This window comes from Phalacrocorax aristotelis, chromosome W, assembly GCF_949628215.1.
Source record: "Phalacrocorax aristotelis chromosome W, bGulAri2.1, whole genome shotgun sequence".
Classification (NCBI taxonomy): Eukaryota; Metazoa; Chordata; class Aves; order Suliformes; family Phalacrocoracidae; genus Phalacrocorax; species Phalacrocorax aristotelis.
The window spans coordinates 2,273,046-2,290,437 of NC_134310.1; the positions used below are offsets into that span (position 1 = coordinate 2,273,046).

The 17,392-nt window shown below is 43.8% G+C and overlaps 1 protein-coding gene across 1 annotated transcript in view; it reads right to left on the bottom strand.

The window, feature by feature from the left end:
* DCC (DCC netrin 1 receptor) overlaps window positions 1-17,392 on the bottom strand; it is a 608,612-nt gene that overhangs the window by 13,365 nt on the left and 577,855 nt on the right. Inside the window, exon 27 of the mRNA XM_075077076.1 lies at window positions 8,759-8,971. Within this exon, the coding sequence (XP_074933177.1) occupies window positions 8,759-8,971 (213 nt within the window). The remainder of the gene's footprint in view (window positions 1-8,758; window positions 8,972-17,392) is intronic.

The following is a 17,392-nucleotide window of genomic DNA, read 5'->3' on the forward strand; positions in this document are numbered from 1 at the left end:
ACCGCGTATCACATCCCGTCAGCTGGATTTCACATCACTTCAGCTGTTTAAAAGTGAGTCTCTGCTGGTTCTTTCACCTCCCTGGGTAATCTATGGCAAGCAGCACCTTCCAAAGGCTGCGGAGGGGTGGGGTGAATTGTCTTTCAGGAGGTCCTCTCTCTCTTTTGGCTGCACAGTGAGCTTATGTGACTGGCACGGAGCAAGCATCATTCATCAGAAGTCTAAACTTAGCTAGGAATGAGTCATTTCTCTTGAGAAGAAGGAACAGGAAATTTTGCCATAAATTCTGCTGAGTCTAACAGAAGGAAATCAGGGAAGAGAAAAGCCTGGATGCTGATTTCAAGCCTACAAGTGGGTATGTGCCTCAGAGAAGTCAACGATGATCTTTGGAGGGGTGAGGGACGCAGTATTTGGAGTAAGCGAGGTAAATAGCAATGCTGTTTCACAAAGCATTGGGAAGATCCTGCCCGGAAAGCTCTGTACAAGCCCGAGGACTTGTGCGCAGTAAAAAATGAACTGTAAAAAGCATCGAGAGGGTTTTCCCAACTGCCAGTGGCACAGGGGAGGAGTCTATATGTATGGAACAGAAAATGCGACGGAATCAGCTTTGCCTATGAATCCTGCGCTTCTCGGAAAGATGGGGGGAATTTGGTTTCACGAGGTGGTAATGCAAAACTCGAAGGCAATGAGAGTCTCTCCGTTAACCTCAGTGAGGTGTGGATCAAGCTCGCAGTGCCGACGTGCTCTTCACAGAGATCACGAGCAGCTGGGCTTAGGAAGGACATATCTCGGCCCCAACATCAGATAGTGACCACAGTTATAGAAAGGACACCTAGCATTTTAAAAAATGTTTATCTTCCTAATACTGTGCTCTTGGTAAACACATACAACCATCAGCAAATACAACGTGTGACGGCAGCCAGGACATTGGAGAAACGCTGAAAAGAGGATTTTGCAGAAAGATGCGTTGTGCTGTGTATAGTTTTTAACCTGCAGCCATTTTAGTCTATTGATTCCAGAGCTGGACAAATTGCACTGTTTGATCTTTGATTAATCTAAAGCTGATTTTTTTTGGTTTTTTTTTTTTTTTTTTCAACAAAGCAACAAAGCAAAAAGCATTCAGAATCAGGCAAGGTATTTGCAGGCATGTCACATAAAACCGATGTGGAAACTTAAATAGAAAATTTCCAAGCTGGGGCTACATATATATCCTTATATTCCATAGCCCAACAGCCAGGGCGTGCATCAAAGGTGTGAAGTTGAAGACCTGCAGTTGATCTCCTCAGTCGGTCTGAGGAGGCAGCTGAATATTGATCTATCTACTGGGGTGCAAACACGGCTTTGTTTTCGAAAGAACAGAGAGAATTCTTGGAGGATGAGGAGTCGCAAGGTGAATCCTCTATAATGAGACTATAAAAGTCAAAATAAGCTGCAGAAATCCGAAGGTAATGTCAGACTTGTAACTAAATGAGGATAATCTTTTCTGGCCCTGCATCTTGCACCTTTTTCACAGTTTTTTTTCTATCCAAGGGGACAAAAGACACACTACCCGTGTCATTAACTAGAGCTGCTTCTAGTAATGAAGATCTGCAGGCACGGAGCAATCTGCAAGGATGCTCCCACAGAGATACGTCATAGCTCGCAAAACCGAAAGCCATCAGTCTGGAAAATTAAAATTATTTAAGAATTTTGTCTGCCCCAGATGCTTCTGACAGCAAGTAGATTGGCAGCCTGAACTTCAAGGGATGGGGAAGAAGGGCTGTATAGCAATGCAAAGCCAGATGTTTTCCCTATTAAGCAACCAAAGCTGGTGGGGGTCGGTGCTTATCTTGCAGTACGAAGGGGTAAATTTTCTCGTAAAAATGCAGCAGAAGATCACAAAAGGATCAAATGCGACTTACGGGTTATTTCATATTTCCACTAGTAAAAACAGTGTCAGTTTAAATGACTTAAAAGTTGAAACATAAAGATGAGCAGAACATGTGGCAGTGAGCTTACTCGCAGCTCTGTGGCAGGGTGTTCCTGTTTAAGACAGACAGTGTCTCTTAGGGAAACAGAATATGGAACTATATGAAAAATACTACTTGAAGACTCGGGTTTTTTACATTACAGGTAAGGCAAAAAATATTTTTCATGGAGAAAAATATTAATGGAGAAAAGATTTCTAAAAATGATTTTTGACATGATAATCAACGCGGGTTTGGCTCGTTCCGCAAGGGAAATTTTTCTAGAAAAAGGCAAAGTTTAATTCAGAAATATTTGATAGTAGGAGAAATGAAGTAAAAAGAGAAATAAAACACAAAAGTGAAAGAGGTCTTTTAATCACTCTCCAGAATAGGGGACCAAGCAGACACTGGGACTGCTTATTGGGCAGGCTTTTGAAACAGCACTGGGGAACCTCACACATTTTTCCGCGCTACGGCTCCAAACCAGGTCTAGAAAAGTGAGTTTGCAAAGGCCGCCTCAAGACAAAGCCAACACACACTGCTCAAATACGTGGAAATGTGGGAGAGATTTGGTCTCTGTCTTAGCTGCTCTTCACGTTTTTAATTTCTTTGCTGGAAATACTACGTGGGATAAAGAAGCGTTAGGGCAAAAGCGGCTCGTTGGCTGCAACTGCTCGGTGACAACACCCTCAGTCCCAAATTAATATGGAGAAATTGTACACGCGGGGGAAACGGTTTTATTTCTCTGCTTATGAAACACAGGAAGACAGAACGGCTCATCATTAAATCTTTCTATGGATTTACAATATAATTAGCCAGATAAACATTTTTTAATGATTTGACTGCTGCCTTATATTGAAATAGATCATTTATATCGGGGGGGAATCAGTTCGTGTATCCAGGCAAGCACCTAAATCCACACTTCATTTTGCACCTTCCTGTAGTCCCGCGGATTTTAATGAGGCAACTCAGGTGTCTCAAGTTATCTGCATGCTAATTAAACTTCACTGGACTGGGGCCAGGTTTCTCTAATAGAAAGGACTGACCCTTTCATGACACTTCTGTGTCAATAAATTTCCCAGATGAATAGAGAGAGCTTGTTTTCATAAAAAGAAACGTGGAAGGAAAAAAAACCCACCATTTCAAAATTGAAGTGGGGGCGCAGGTAAAGGCTTATGAAATAAAAGGTTTTCCCTCCGAATCTGGGTGCAAAAAGCTCGGATTTCAGAATAAAAGCTTCAAGAATGAATCGTTTCCGTATTTTCAGTGAATTTATAGGCCTTGCTTACTGTAGGCTGTGATAAAGAGAAGTCCATAATCTTATTTACTCTCATCATTAAAATAAGAAAAAAACCCCTACGACAGAAAGATTTTTATACCCTATTAACAAAGGTGGTCTTAGTTGCCTTTCAATTCAGTGACTGAATTCAAATTAGAAGCAATAGGCTTCCATTTGCGTTATATATGTATATAAAATAAATATATTGGATATTTATATATCTCCCACCCCCCCAAAAGAAAAGGACGTACACCTTGGTTGTATAGTGAATTAATTAGAGCTAATTGATTGTACAGAATAAATGCACTCACAAATTAACTCCCCAAGTTGCATGGGAGGGGATTAAACACTCTAAAAAAGGAATAGCAATTAAATGCATACCTCTCGCACTAGAGGCTTCTAAGTTCATGCCTCCAAAATTTGCCTACTTTCCAGCCAAAAGCTTTATTCTTGGAATTTCCATCGCTAAACACTCTCCCTGAGATCCGATATTCAAGACCCTTGTGTAACAGTGATTTTCACCAACGCTCCTGTGAGGTGCAGCCTATTTTCAGCACGACCGAAAATTCTTTCTATATTCACTCTTCTGAGGATGACTGTCATTTCAGCATCTGCCGAGGCCTCAAAGCCTTGCTATTTGAGATTATTATGGCCCAGGATTCACTGCTTAATACCAATATACCTTTTTTCCCTCCATTTCATCCCCCATTTATTTGACCATTAGCTCATGGTTTTAACACTGGCTTTGCAAACCTTCACTCTTACCTTGTTTTTCTCGTTCTTTTCTTAGAACAGCGATAGAAAAAAAAAAAGCAAGCAGCACAAAAAACACCTCTCGGAGGTCATTTTCTTATCAGGCTTTCTTATCCTGTTTGGCAATGAAAAGAGTGTGTGGGGCAGCCTGGATAGGGGAATGATTTGCACTAACGCCCAGGCAATATCCAGCTGCTGCTTTTCACATGGGTTTTTACTGCCAGGTTTCTTCACCTCACTCTTCTCTTTTCCTCCCGGAACCATCCGACATCAAAAATACCAGATTTTCTTCTTTTTCTCCAAAGCAGCAAAGAAATAAATCTTGAGGAGTTCATCTGCAGTGCAGCCCTTCCCCTGCGCTCCCAGCCCGTGGCCACTTTGGGGCATAGCCTACAGCTCAGCAGGAGGAAGGGAAATCAAGCTCCATTTTGCTGTATAATAAAGTGGGTTTTAGCTCTAGGGTATCACTGAGTGATCCCAGGATGACCGCGAAGACCGACTCTACTTTCGGTGGAGGAGCGACAGGAAAAATGTACCATTTTTACAGTCTCACAAAAAATAAGGGAGCCTGAAAAGGCTGAAGTTTTAGAACCGTGACACGCTACAAAAACCATCACTTCACAGGCGGTATTTTCTATCACCTCACGCTTGCTCCTAGAGAAGAAAAATGACCTCCTAATTCAGGTTCATTTAAAGTGCAGCTGATCATCAAGACCTAAAAGGAATTTTCATTTGTGAGTGTTTAAAAAAAAAAAAAAAAAATCTTTCCTGTCCATTTGTGGAATTTATGTCAGATCTATAATGCAATAAGCTCAACACTCCATCAAACATTTTCTATTTAACCTGAAAGGGGACTAAGTCAAATCGCTTACGTGCCTGTGTGTATGATTTACAAAGAGGAGCAAGTGCAGCTGCAGTGGGGATTGGAGATACCATGGAGTGATTCTCACGCCTTCAGAATAAGTATTAGGAACCTCAAGTGCTCGATCGCAAAGCAGTGCTTAAAAGGTGAGCTCTCCTATAAAATATCAACGGGAAGGGCTTAATGTGAAGAGTTCAGATTTACTGGGCTCAAGCAAAAAGAAAAAAAGAAGGAAAAAAGGAGAAAAAAAGAAGAAAACTGGCAGATTTTAGCTCTGAATTAGGCTGATGTCATGACCCAAAACCAGGAGCATGGCCTTTTAAATATTTATTGATATCCTCATGGCAAAATCCCCCCCAACTGACTAATGATCTCTGTATGCCTTTTTTATGAACCATATGATAGAGTTTAACAGCTAATTATAATGCCACTACCGAGATATACTGAATAGATGAAACATAGAAGGAGATACCTCCTTTTAGCATCAGGTCAATCAAAGCCAAGAAAAAGCCCTGCGCTCATCTATTCTCTGGGAAGGATCCAAAACCTAATTTCGATGTTAATATTGCACGAGGGCAAGTGTTAGACATCAGCTCCAGGACTATAATCTCAATATACAAATACATTTGGAGCTTCAGGCTGTGGAGCAGGTGGGGGGGCTGGTTGAAGACCGGAGGACGTCACTGCATGGCATTTCCATCCAAGCTACTCTATGAAATGGAGCTATAAAACCCTAGACTAGACTAGACTAGCCCTAGGGGGCTAGAGAGAGGAGAGTCTGCAAACCAACAATGAAGGGATTTCGAGGGAAAGGTCCACTTAATTTCAGGTTCCTGATTTTGAAAGTCTCTTCTGGAAATCTCTGGATCAACCTCTGCAGTCCTTTGTTGCTTTCTCCCCTTCTGAATTCTGCAGGATTGTTCCATCCGAGTTATGTGGTGTCTGAAGGGGTAAGACACCTGACTGACATGCGTTTAAAAAAATAGGGCAGCCAAGCAAAGAGTTGTTGAATTGGTTTAAGTGACGGTGAGTGCATTACTTATTGCCCTATTAGTTTATTAGAGGACGCTTAAAAATGTCTTGAGTTTAAGACAAATGTAATGAAAAATTAATTCTCTCTGGTCAGGGAAAGTAACAGTTATTCCAATGTGGGATTTTGCTAAGAGCCTTTTAAACCTGAGATGTCCGTAAGTGCGGTCTTTAAGGGAAGTTGCTTAGAGAGCTTGGCCGCTTTTGCTCTGTCAGTGGGGTCCAGGGAGGAGCGACTCTGCAGGTACGCGCCAGTCACCTTTTCTAGGTCCTTTGTTCATATAGAGAAATACATCAAAAGCTTCGTGAAGTCACACACATCTTCAAAATTTCCCTTTCATGGGTATCTAACTATGGCTGAGTTATCAGCCATAGATGTGCTGCCTGGAGAAGAGAAGGCTCCGGGGAGACCTCCCAGCAGCCTTCCAGTACCTGAAGGGACCTACAAGAAAGCTGGAGAGGGACATTTTACAAGGGCACGTAGTGATAGGGCAAGGGGTGATGGCTTTAAACTGAAAAAGGGTAGATTTAGATTAGATGTAAGGGAGAAATTCTTCACGCTGAGGGTGGTGAGGCACTGGAAGAGGTTGCCCAAAAAAGCTGTGGATGCCCCATCCATGGAAACATTCATGGCCAGGTTGGACGGGGCTTTGAGCAACCTGGTCTAGTGGAAGGTGTCCCTGCCCATGGCAGGGGAGTTGGAACTGGATGATCTTTAAGGTCCCTCCCAACCCAACCCATTCTACGATTCTACGATCATGCTCATGGGTAGTATTAAATACTCAGAATTGCCAGTGAAATGAAGAGCTCTTTCTTGACATCCCTTTTTTTCTATGCTTTCTCTCTCCACTCCCATTTTAAGTGAAAAGAAGAGAGATCTGGGTTCCAGAGGAGTGGGACTCAGGAGTGAGTACTGAATGAGCAACCTAGTTTTGACGGATCATGTGCAGGACCAGGATCAGTTCTATGCTCCCCACTGCCCAGAGGCACAAAGAGAAGTTAACATTTGCAAAGGAAACCTTTCTACGAGAATTTGGTAAAGGAAACAACATCAGTCTGGCTAATGACTCTGAGGACAAGTACATTGAGAAAAGCAAGAGAAACCATACATAGAGAGAAATAAATAGCCCCCAACACCACGAAATAGCCCCAGGCCCATCAGAAATGAAGTTACACATAATTCTAAAAAGCAAACAATGTGGTTTCAGTGTAACAGTGAATACAGTAGTTTGAATGCCATATATAACCCAGCAACCTGTTTTTGTCTACGTGACAGAGTCCAGAAAACCAGATTTTTTTTTTTTTTCTTTGCTTCAGCATTTGCTTTATTTATTTCCACTGCTTTATGGCAGATTGTTGCCATAAACTTCCAGGTCTAAATTCTGCCTAATAACAAAGTTCTACGCGTTGTTTGTAGGACACATAGCGCCTGTTCACGTGACATTACTTACTCAATAAAAGGCAATTCTATTTTTCAGGATGATGGGATTCTTTATGAAGATAAGTCACATGCCCCGGCTTCCCCTCTCTTAACCGTGCCTCTCGATTAATGGTTAAAATATAAACTCTGATTGACTTAGAGAATAAATTCTCGTTTCGAGGTAACCAGGCTTACTCACTAGAGTAAGACAAGTAGAATTGAATTCTCATAAAGTAAAATGCAGTACTACATAAAGACGAATGGATGCTCTTACATATAAAAAATAATTCAGCAGCACTATTTGGCAAAAGCAGTTCTCCAGCAAATAAGGATTTATCTACTTCTGTCTGCTGTCAGAAACTGGATTACTTGCTGATGGATAGCAGGTGCTTCCAGTAAAAACGCAGCGATGTTTTGGTAGCTTGCTTGTTGCAAACAGCGACCTAACATATGCTGTACGGCAAGAGAGCGATGCTCGGAAAGCAGCTTTAGAATTGAAAAGAGGAAAGCTGAAGTCTCAGAGGTTGGCTGAGCCAAACTGGAGATTATCCAACCTAAAGGAGCAGGGTAAACAGTTCAAATGAGATACCAACCTGCAAACCCTTTTGGTTTTCCCCTTAATAGCTCTAGTAGTTAGGGTTTCTAAGGCAAATATTGTTACTCAAATCATACCAGCTCACGTGAAGAACAATTCTAGCACCAGGCCTACTTTACGAACAAAGCAGATACCAAATATATCATAGAAATGACCCCATTTGATCCAACGGTGAAGTTTTCAAACAGCTCTCTAGAAGTGGTGCTACTCTGGAAACAAACCCAGACATGAGCTGGAGAGGCACCGTTTCCTCTTGCTCTGCCATTCCCCACCTCCAAAAAATGAATGTTTCACTACAGCCACACGCAGCCATTTAATTGAAGCCTGAAACCAGCCCAGAGCTTCATTCAACAGTGGCACTATTCTACAGCTTTTCTTTTTTTTTTTTTTTTTTAAATAATAATTTCCTTTCTGCTCTTTGCACGCTTGCTATTTAATTTTTAAGTAGGTTGCACACTGGAGTGGATTGCAGTCAGTTCTTTTCCAGCATACATAAATAGTCCTTTCATTATCAAAAAGGCAAGCCTTGAAACAAGAGTCGAGCATTTGGCGCTGGTTCAAGTTGCTGTAGCATAACGGGAGACTGGAAACAAGACCGAGTGATTAATTTGGCATCGCATTTAATTCATTTTTATCACTTACTTGTTAACTCTGATTTTAAGCTATTGCCTTGTCCTGAATTTTTATTCCAGATTGTCAGAATGAAATACTAGATTATTATCATAAAATTGCATACATCCACTTTCCATTCTGCCAGAACTTACAGATATTTCTTCAAGGTATGGGACAGTCTCTTTGCTCTCTATTTTTAACTGAATTGAAAGTCAGTGTTTCAGATGAGTGATACCGGAGACTTTGCCCCCATCACTCTTACCTGTTTGAGACAGAAGTGGCGTGTAAGGGACTTTCGGTTCTATTGCACTCATGGGCGGAGGTAGCAAGGGGTTGGCAAAGCTGCGGAGAGGGTGCGTAGGGCGGACGCAGGCGGTGGGGATGGTTCTGCTCGGGGCGTCCTCGTTGTTGGGGTGCTCAGGCTGAGTCTGCGGTAGCAAGGACGGCTGCTGTGCTGCTGGCCCTTCGTTTACAGCTGCAAGAGAATAATTAAAAAACAGGAAAACAAAAGAACTATTATTGATATATTTTTTATGTCCCATTTCCTCTTTTTATGGTCATTTTCAGCAGAAGGGACAGCATTAGCCTCCACCCTCCAAGAATGTGCAGGAAATGCATAAATAGTTCCATCAACGGTTATCGGCAGGTGAATTAAAAACCAGATGTTCCTCAGGGCGGCTGTGTGCCATTTGAAGCTCAATACATCTTCCTTTAAGCAAAAACCAAAACCCAAGCATGATATTTTTATCTCCTTCTATGTGCTTTTAAATATTAAAAATCAATAAACACCTAAATACATCATGTGGAGATTGAAACAAGCTGTGACTCCAGAAACTCATTCCATTCAGCATGATGGTACTGTTCTAGTGGTAGTGGAGAAAAGCTAGAGACAGAGAAAGGACTTAATTAATTTCCACATAACCAATCACTAATATTGTTCTTCCTTGAGGCAGCTGTAATATTTAGCGTGCCAAAGCAGCAGGTTGCTATTTTATCAGCCTATATTCCAAGTCAATTCTTCAGAGATTGAAATGTTCCATGTCAACCTTCTAATATAAAAGACAGCTTTCCTATGTTCTGCGGTGCTTCTTAAACGAAGCTTTCATTATTAGCCCCCATCATGGACTTTCTATGCCAGAAAACAAAAGCAAATGTAGTATTAAGGGAAACAAAGGCTGAGACAAAGAGAAAAGCCCTTTATTTCTACAGCCCTTTACAAACCTATGCATACCCAAACTATAAATTACAATATGACTATGATAGTACAGGATGCATATGGTCCACAGCCTTGTCTAACATCACTAGTACTTCGAATGCTGAAAAAGGTTTTCTTGAAACTTAAGAGCTGCCAAATCTTCTAATCCTGTAGTCTAAAATTAGAGTACCTTCTGCGGAGCGTGAGCAGGGAAGAAGATGCTGCGTAGGAAGAGGGATAGAAGACAGCAAGAGGGGGGATGCACACTCACACATGCCAACGGCATCGCCCAGGTTTACGGCACTGCTCTTGAGCTAAGACTGACCCTTGGTCATGAAGAGAAACTCACTGCTGCTGTTTACTCCAGGAAACAATACTCTACCACATTACTCAGACTTTAAGAAAATAAGCAAAGCCAGAAATAAGAATTCCAAAGAAAAAAGATGACTTTGTTCTTGTAAAGGAACTGTGACTGGAATAAATTACAATCTTCAAAGTTTTAAGAACTTTACAATCTTTAAAATCTCTTCCTGGCCGCTATGCCCACCATGACAGGCCAAACTAGTTAAGAATTAATTACAAGGAGGATCGATAAGTCTGAGACTTATAAGTCACTACTGCTGTGGTGCTTTATGGTTGGCAGCAAGAACTTCATATCCCTATGCCGCAGGAAAGAGCCTGCCACTCCTCCTTCTATTTTCTCCTTATTGCAGGATGAGAAATAAGCTAATTGGATCAAAAACATCATCTGGTGTTGCTGGGGGGCAGCGAGGTGACCCTGAGCCAGCACCGGGCCCTTGGGGCCAAGGGGGCCAGCGGTGCCCTGGGGGGCATGGAAAGGAGCGTGGCCAGCAGGGCGAGGGAGGTTCTCCTCCCCCTCTGCTCTGCCCCAGTGAGGCCACAGCTGCAGGGCTGCGGCCAGGTCTGGGCCCCCCAGTCCAAGAAGGGCAGGGAACTGCTGGAGCAAGGCCAGCGCAGAGCTGCCAAGGGGATCAGGGCCTGGAGCATCTCCCTGGTGAGGAAAGGCTGAGAGACCTGGGCTTGTTCAGCCTGGAGAAGAGAAGCCTGAGGGGGGATGTCATCGGTACCTATAAATATCTGAAGGGCGGGTGTCAGGGCGACGGGGCCGGGCTCTTTTCAGTGGTGCCCAACGCCAGGCCAAGGGGCCACGGGCACAAGCTGGAACACGGGAAGTTCCACCTGAACATGAGGAGAAACCCCTTTGCTGTGCGGGTGCCAGAGCAGGGGCACAGGCTGCCCAGAGAGGCTGTGGGGTCCCTTCCCTGGAGACATTTACCCCCCGCCTGGACGCGGCCCTGTGCCCCTGCTCTGGGGGTGCCTGCTCCAGCAGGGGGTGGGACGGGATGAGCTCCAGAGGGCCCTTCCAGCCCCCACCAGTCTGGGATTCTGTGATCTCATATCTTCTTTTCCAAATCCTGCATCACAAGTGCCCTTGAGGCTTCCCCAGGTCTGTGGCCTCTCCTGGCCCCTCTCCCAGCTCCTGCCTCACTGCCCTGTGGAGCAGCACTGGTGAAAGTTCTACTTTTGGTGAGAGTGCCCGCAAGGCCTGACATTATTTGCGAGCGGAACAGTGGAAAGAAGAAAACCGGTTAGTGAAGAGCCTGATCACAACAGGAACTTACTTAATTTGAGCGTGTTGGTGTTGTCCAGTGTCTCCACAGTATCTATGCCAGCCAGGATGGCTCACAGTACAACAGTTAATCATGCAGCTTGTGGCAGGAAACACATCTAGGAAAAGCTCAACCTTTTACTGAAGAAAACAACCTTCCTGACACACAGATATCAGAATTAGTTATTATACTGGGACCCAAAATGCTCCAGAGGATCTGGTTTCTTTTAAAGCCTGCTGCAACAACCAGAACTCATTGTGCAAATAACATGCAATTACACAGCCAAGTCAAATCTCAAGGCATTTTATAATAATTAATGTCAAAGTATATAAGTAATTACAACCTACTAAGTGGCAAAACAATTTTGAAAAATGGAAATGAGGATTTCTCCTTATTTCCACAGGCCCATTGCTTGTTCCGAGGGCAATACTGCAGACATCCCTGGCAATATTGAACACCACGGGTAGGAACCCAACTACAGGATCAGACCAAAGTCAAAATCATCTACAGTTCGTAAAAGTTTGCTTCACTGTGGCTCATTTTTCTTCGTTTTCACTTTCAAGGCTCTTTGCATTATCATGCCATTTCCATTTCCTTCCTTGCCCAGCAGACGCCACTCTCTTGTCTTCTCTGAGGACTAATATTCTCCTTAAGGAGGCCAGAGATATTGAGGTTATTTGTAAGAAGTTAGAGCAGATAGTTTAGCTCTTTCTACCCTTACTCACTTCTCACACGTTCAAGACGGCGTCACCACATGTTGCTCTCTAGGCTACCCTGGGCATTGGGCTCTTCCTTCAGCCTGTCCCCGTCAAGGAAGATGCAAAGAAGTATGTGAGTCTCTCAGAGATATACATCTGAGGTTACAACGCTTTCTGGAGGAAATCCTTGGCAAGGCCTTTGCTTAAGGTAAAACTAAAGCCTTTTGCCTACGCTCTTAGCCTCAAAATGTCTTTCAACGTGTTTGTCAAAGTCTGAGCTTTCTATGGAGCCCAACACTTTTCGTTGTGTCCTTAAGGACAGTTCTTTGGGATGCTCTTGACCTGCTTGGAGAAACAAGTAAACCAGACGCTTACTGCTACTCCCCGCCACGTACCTCCTTGGTATTTTCTGTAGATAAAGCTCTAGCACCAGCATAATGGTCTCAGCATTAAAAGCCTTTTTATTAAATTAGTGGTTTACCATATGGGCATGCTTTATTTTATGGATTTAGTTGTAAAATCTGGAGACCTACATAACCATTATTACATAAAAGACTTCAGGTTATCTTTCAGCTATTACTGAAGAGAAATTAGAAGCCAGGTCGGGATTGAAATGTTGAAGGTAAGTGGTCTAACGAAGGTGTTTCATGCTCGAGAAGACTTTTTTTCTAAAATAGGATGTGCATCCTTGCAAACATAATGAGAACCATCAATCTGCAATTCACTCAAGTCCCTGCAGGAAGGGAGGATGGATTGTTTATTTGAAGGATGGATGAAGATGAGCACATTGCTACTGCTGCCTACCCCACCTACATCAATCCCCTGCCTGGCAGCCAGATATTTGCCTTCATACACCTCGACAGAAGTGCCTAAGAATTCTGACAATTTCTACTAATCCAATTATTATCTTTTGTTTTTACAGAAAGTAGACTCCCAATTGACCTTTAAGACGAAGCAGATAATAGCACGCTGCATTCCAGATGTAATCTTTTGCTCTTGAATTTAATAAAATACTTCACCAGAGTAAAGAAAATATTATGCTGCACATGAAGATGCATCCTAAAGCCCAGTAAAACCAGCTAGGGTCTTTCATTGCTTTCGCCTTGGATAAAGCCCTCCCTGCATTTGTTTTATGTGTGAGGCTCACTAAGAATGAGCTTTCTTTGAACTTCAGTAGCCATGGACACTGCTCACCAAGCAGAAGAATAAATATCTGATGCAAAGTCGTTTGATCTTCCCTTCGCTTTTGCATAATTGTTGGTTGGTACAATGCTGTTAGCCAGTTTAATGGATTTAGGTCTCTGAACATATTTTTACATTGTATATCTTCTATTAAGAAGTAACACTGGAAATATTCCCACTTGGATTTGTAGCTATTGGCTCTGCCACAGTCTGAGGTAATGAAAGATCAATATGGATTGAACACAAAAGGTAATAACAATTCAAAGTATGTGATGGTAGATGGGGACTTAAAATGACCGAACTTTATTCCATAGCTGCTAATGACTTTCTGGGTATTTGTGAACTTATACAGGTTACAAATATCACATGCCCAAGACTATATACCTCTATAATGCTGACAAACCAGGGCCTCATTATTGTTGGGATCTCTGGATGTTACTGTAGCACAAGCAGTGATATTTTGTTACTACTCTCACGCAATTTTAGGTACATCCCAAAGAATACTTTCGAGAAATACTTTATAAAAAATTCCTAATCTAAACCTGAATCACAGGAATATGGCAGAAGCATTTTTAAATCGTATGTGGTTAAATCCAGTGAATTACATATGGAAAAAAAGAAATTGCTTTGCTGATGATTCTGGTTGTAGAGGAAAACAAAGAAAGTGAGGCACTAAACAGGACCTTACCCACAACTCCATCACAGCACTCATCCCACTTCCATGAGACGTGGCATCCCCTGCTGAAACCAAACCAGACCACTGAATAAAAATGCCCATTTCCAGTAAGTCTAGAATGCAGCTACTCTGGTAGAAGGGATTTAAGCTTCCTGGCTGGCTGGGCTCACTGCAGAGCTGACCGGTCACAGCCAGAAAGCCAGCTCCAAGAGGAAATGCGCTCAGGAAATATTTTGCTTTAACAGATTAATGAAGGTAAAGTTATCTCCATTCCATGATACTTTTCCATGGCTATCTCAAGCTATTAATAAAATTGTTGTTTTCTTGTTCTGGTTTATGCAATTTTCAATCTTTCCTTTTAATACTCAAAAATAATATATCTTTATTTTTAAAAAAAAAAACATATTTTCTGAACACCTCCAAGTTTTCATCATATGGCTCATTAGGGCTATACACTGATGAATGGCTCCCTCTAAAAACGGTGCTGTCAGACCAGCTGCAGTCTATAGGGTTAGCCTGAAGAAAAGTACTCTGCCTCCTGTAAAAGTGGGATCAAGATGGGATGAGAATACAGTCTGCTTCTGCCGACCAGCATGTGGACGGGGATGGGGCCACCCCAGTACCTCCCAAGTGGGAGGCAGTTTCCTCCAGCTCTCTTCTTTTACGAGACATGGTGGTGTTGGGTTCACAGTTGGACTCGATGATCCTAAAGGTCTTTTCCAACCTTAATGATTCTATGATTCTATGACACTGGTAGCATCATCAGCAGTAACCAAACGGGAAAGACAGCTTATTATTCAACCTCTGGCTGGGGCCTGACTCTCCATCTTCTCTAGTTTCCCCTTTAGTAGAACATTTGTCCTAAAGATAAGTTGCAACACTTGAATCTTCAGGTCAATGAAAAGGCCTTCAGAAACAGAGGAAGGTGTTTGAGTATTGAGTGTGTGGCAGATGCAGAGTAACCCCCTTGCTAATGGCACGGCATATGATTTATTCAAGGAATGCTACCTCTTGATCAATACCATGCTCGGTCATGCAGTACTGCAGGTAGGCTCGGTCTCAGAGGAATTATTGCTGGGTATTTCTTTTTCAGACACAGCTGCAACTGGTCAAGCATCAAGTGAATTTTTCACTGGGGGGTAAAACAGACAAAAAAGCTTTATTTATCGTCTCTGTAGTGTCTTTCACTGCTAGTTGCTCTCAACTGCATAGTCATATTTTAAAAATGGCCAATAAAATAAACTCAAAGCTTTAGAGCAATTTTGTTGATCTGTCCCCATTCTCTGCTGCAGCGAGGTGGTCAGTGAGGCAGTGGGAGGTGAGCCACGGACAAAGCAGATGCTTTTCATAGAATCATACAATCATAAAGGTTGGAAAAGACCTCTAGGATCATCAAGGCCAACCCCCAACCCAACACCCCCAGGCCTCCTAAACCACGGCCCCAAGGGCCACGGCTGCACGTCCTTTGAACCCCCCCAGGGACGGTGACTCCCCCACCTCTCTGGGCAGCCTGTGCCAGGGCCTGACCGCTCTGGCAGGGAAGACATTTCCCCTCATCTCCAACCTAAACCTCCCCTGACGCAGCTTGAGGCTGTTCCCTCTCGTCCTGTCCCTGGTGACTTGGGAGCAGAGACCAACCCCCCCCTCACTCCAGCCCCTCTCAGGCAGCTGCAGAGAGCGAGAAGGGCTCCCCTCAGCCCCCTCTTCTCCAGGCTAAACCCCCCCAGCCCCCTCAGCTGCCCCCCAGCACACTTGTGCTCCAGACCCTGCCCCAGCCCCGCTGCCCTTCTCTGGACACGCTCTGGCCCCTCAAGGCCCTTCTTGTCCCGAGGGGCCCAAACCTGAGCCCAGCATTCGAGGTGGGGCCTCCCCAGGGCCGAGCACAGGGGCCCTATTCCTGCCCGGCTCCTGCTGGCCACCCCAGTGCTGACACAAGCCCAGGGGCTGGTGTCCTCCTTGGCCACCTGGGCACTGCTGGCTCATGCCCAGCCGGCTGTCAGCCAGCACCCCCAGGGCCTTCTCCGCCGGGCACTTTCCAGATGGGCTGATGTCGCCAGTGCTGCCGTTTGGCAGCAACAGTGCCGGCGCTGAAAAAAGCTTTAGGCATCGTATTAGAAATACACTTTTATATCCCTTCATCCCTCCTCAGACTGAAAAGTAATGAACAGTGCCATTACATAAACCTAGTGAACTGCTTGGTTGGTTGCGACAGCGTCAAGTGTCACTAGAAAACAAACATGATTTCCACATCCTTGGCTGTGCCTTCGCTTCATTACCGTGGTGGTGAAAATGTAAGGCACAGCGAAGGAAGGGAACATTTTATTTGGAGGTATTTTTGTATGATCTGGGAGCTTTGGAAGTCAATAGGCTTTGCTAGAGAGCACAACTGCGACGGTTATAACAGGTTGTCATTGCACATTGTAACGGGCTCAGACAATTTCCAAAATACAACACAGCCTTGATTACCCAGACTTCAATGATCTGAAACTAGATGTTATCCAAACAAGGCAATGTCCACTGCTTTTGAATTATTTAATGGGAAATTGCCTAAATTACCTGAAATCTTAACTGCTTGAGCTTTTTCAAGGCCCATCAGGTCTCCTGAATAATTAAAGCTGTTTTGTATTCGAGCTTCTTGTGGAAAATCTTTGTGTATTAGCAATCTTCTGTTCAGCTCTCAAGCGCACTGCGCTTGAAAGGCTTGGGCAAAACCACACCTTTCTACACAGACCTTCGCGCAGGAACAGCCACTGGATCCAACAGGCTTCCAAAGATATTCCCCTTTTTGAAAAATCTCGTCTCCAGACTCTTACACGTGTCAATCCAGCAGCCGGACCAGGCAGAAGCTGGATGCATCAGGGATGTGTGATTTGGGAGGTTGTGCCTAACGGATCTCTCAGCAATCGCCTCCAAGCCAGCATTCCGTGTGGCATCAGCAGAGCTAGGGAATCCTCCCTCGCTTTCACAGCTGGACTTTGGTTCTGAGGACTGAAGATGCTCAGGGCCTTTATGAGCAGGTCAGGATGATGACGCCTGAGCAAACAACTCAGTCTTCAATTTTTCTTCTTCAGTCTCCATGATCAGGCAGGGGGTAGTTAATTTTTCTTTTCCCCGACATTTAATGTATGCCAAGCAAGAAACTGAATCTACTTTGTTTCTGTACATGGCATTTGTGGGGGATTTGGTATTAATTTAAGCAGCAGATCAAAACCTGATTATACCAGCAGGGCCTTCCAGAGGAAATCGTCATCTAGCTTTGAAAGCACCCCAGCAACCACACTGAAGAGAGGGGGAATGGCATTGGGGTGATGACGAGGACACCTGAACCCACCTTTTAGCTACGATCCCACCACGGGATTTCAATCACCGGTCCCCAAGGACCTGTCTGAATTGACTGGAAGCAACGATCAAATAGGAAAAATCAGTCATTTCAAGATTAATTCCCCGCGGACCAGCAGCACAGCCTCTCTGTGATGTGAAAAAAATACTTGCTACAGACTGACAGTAATCTGTC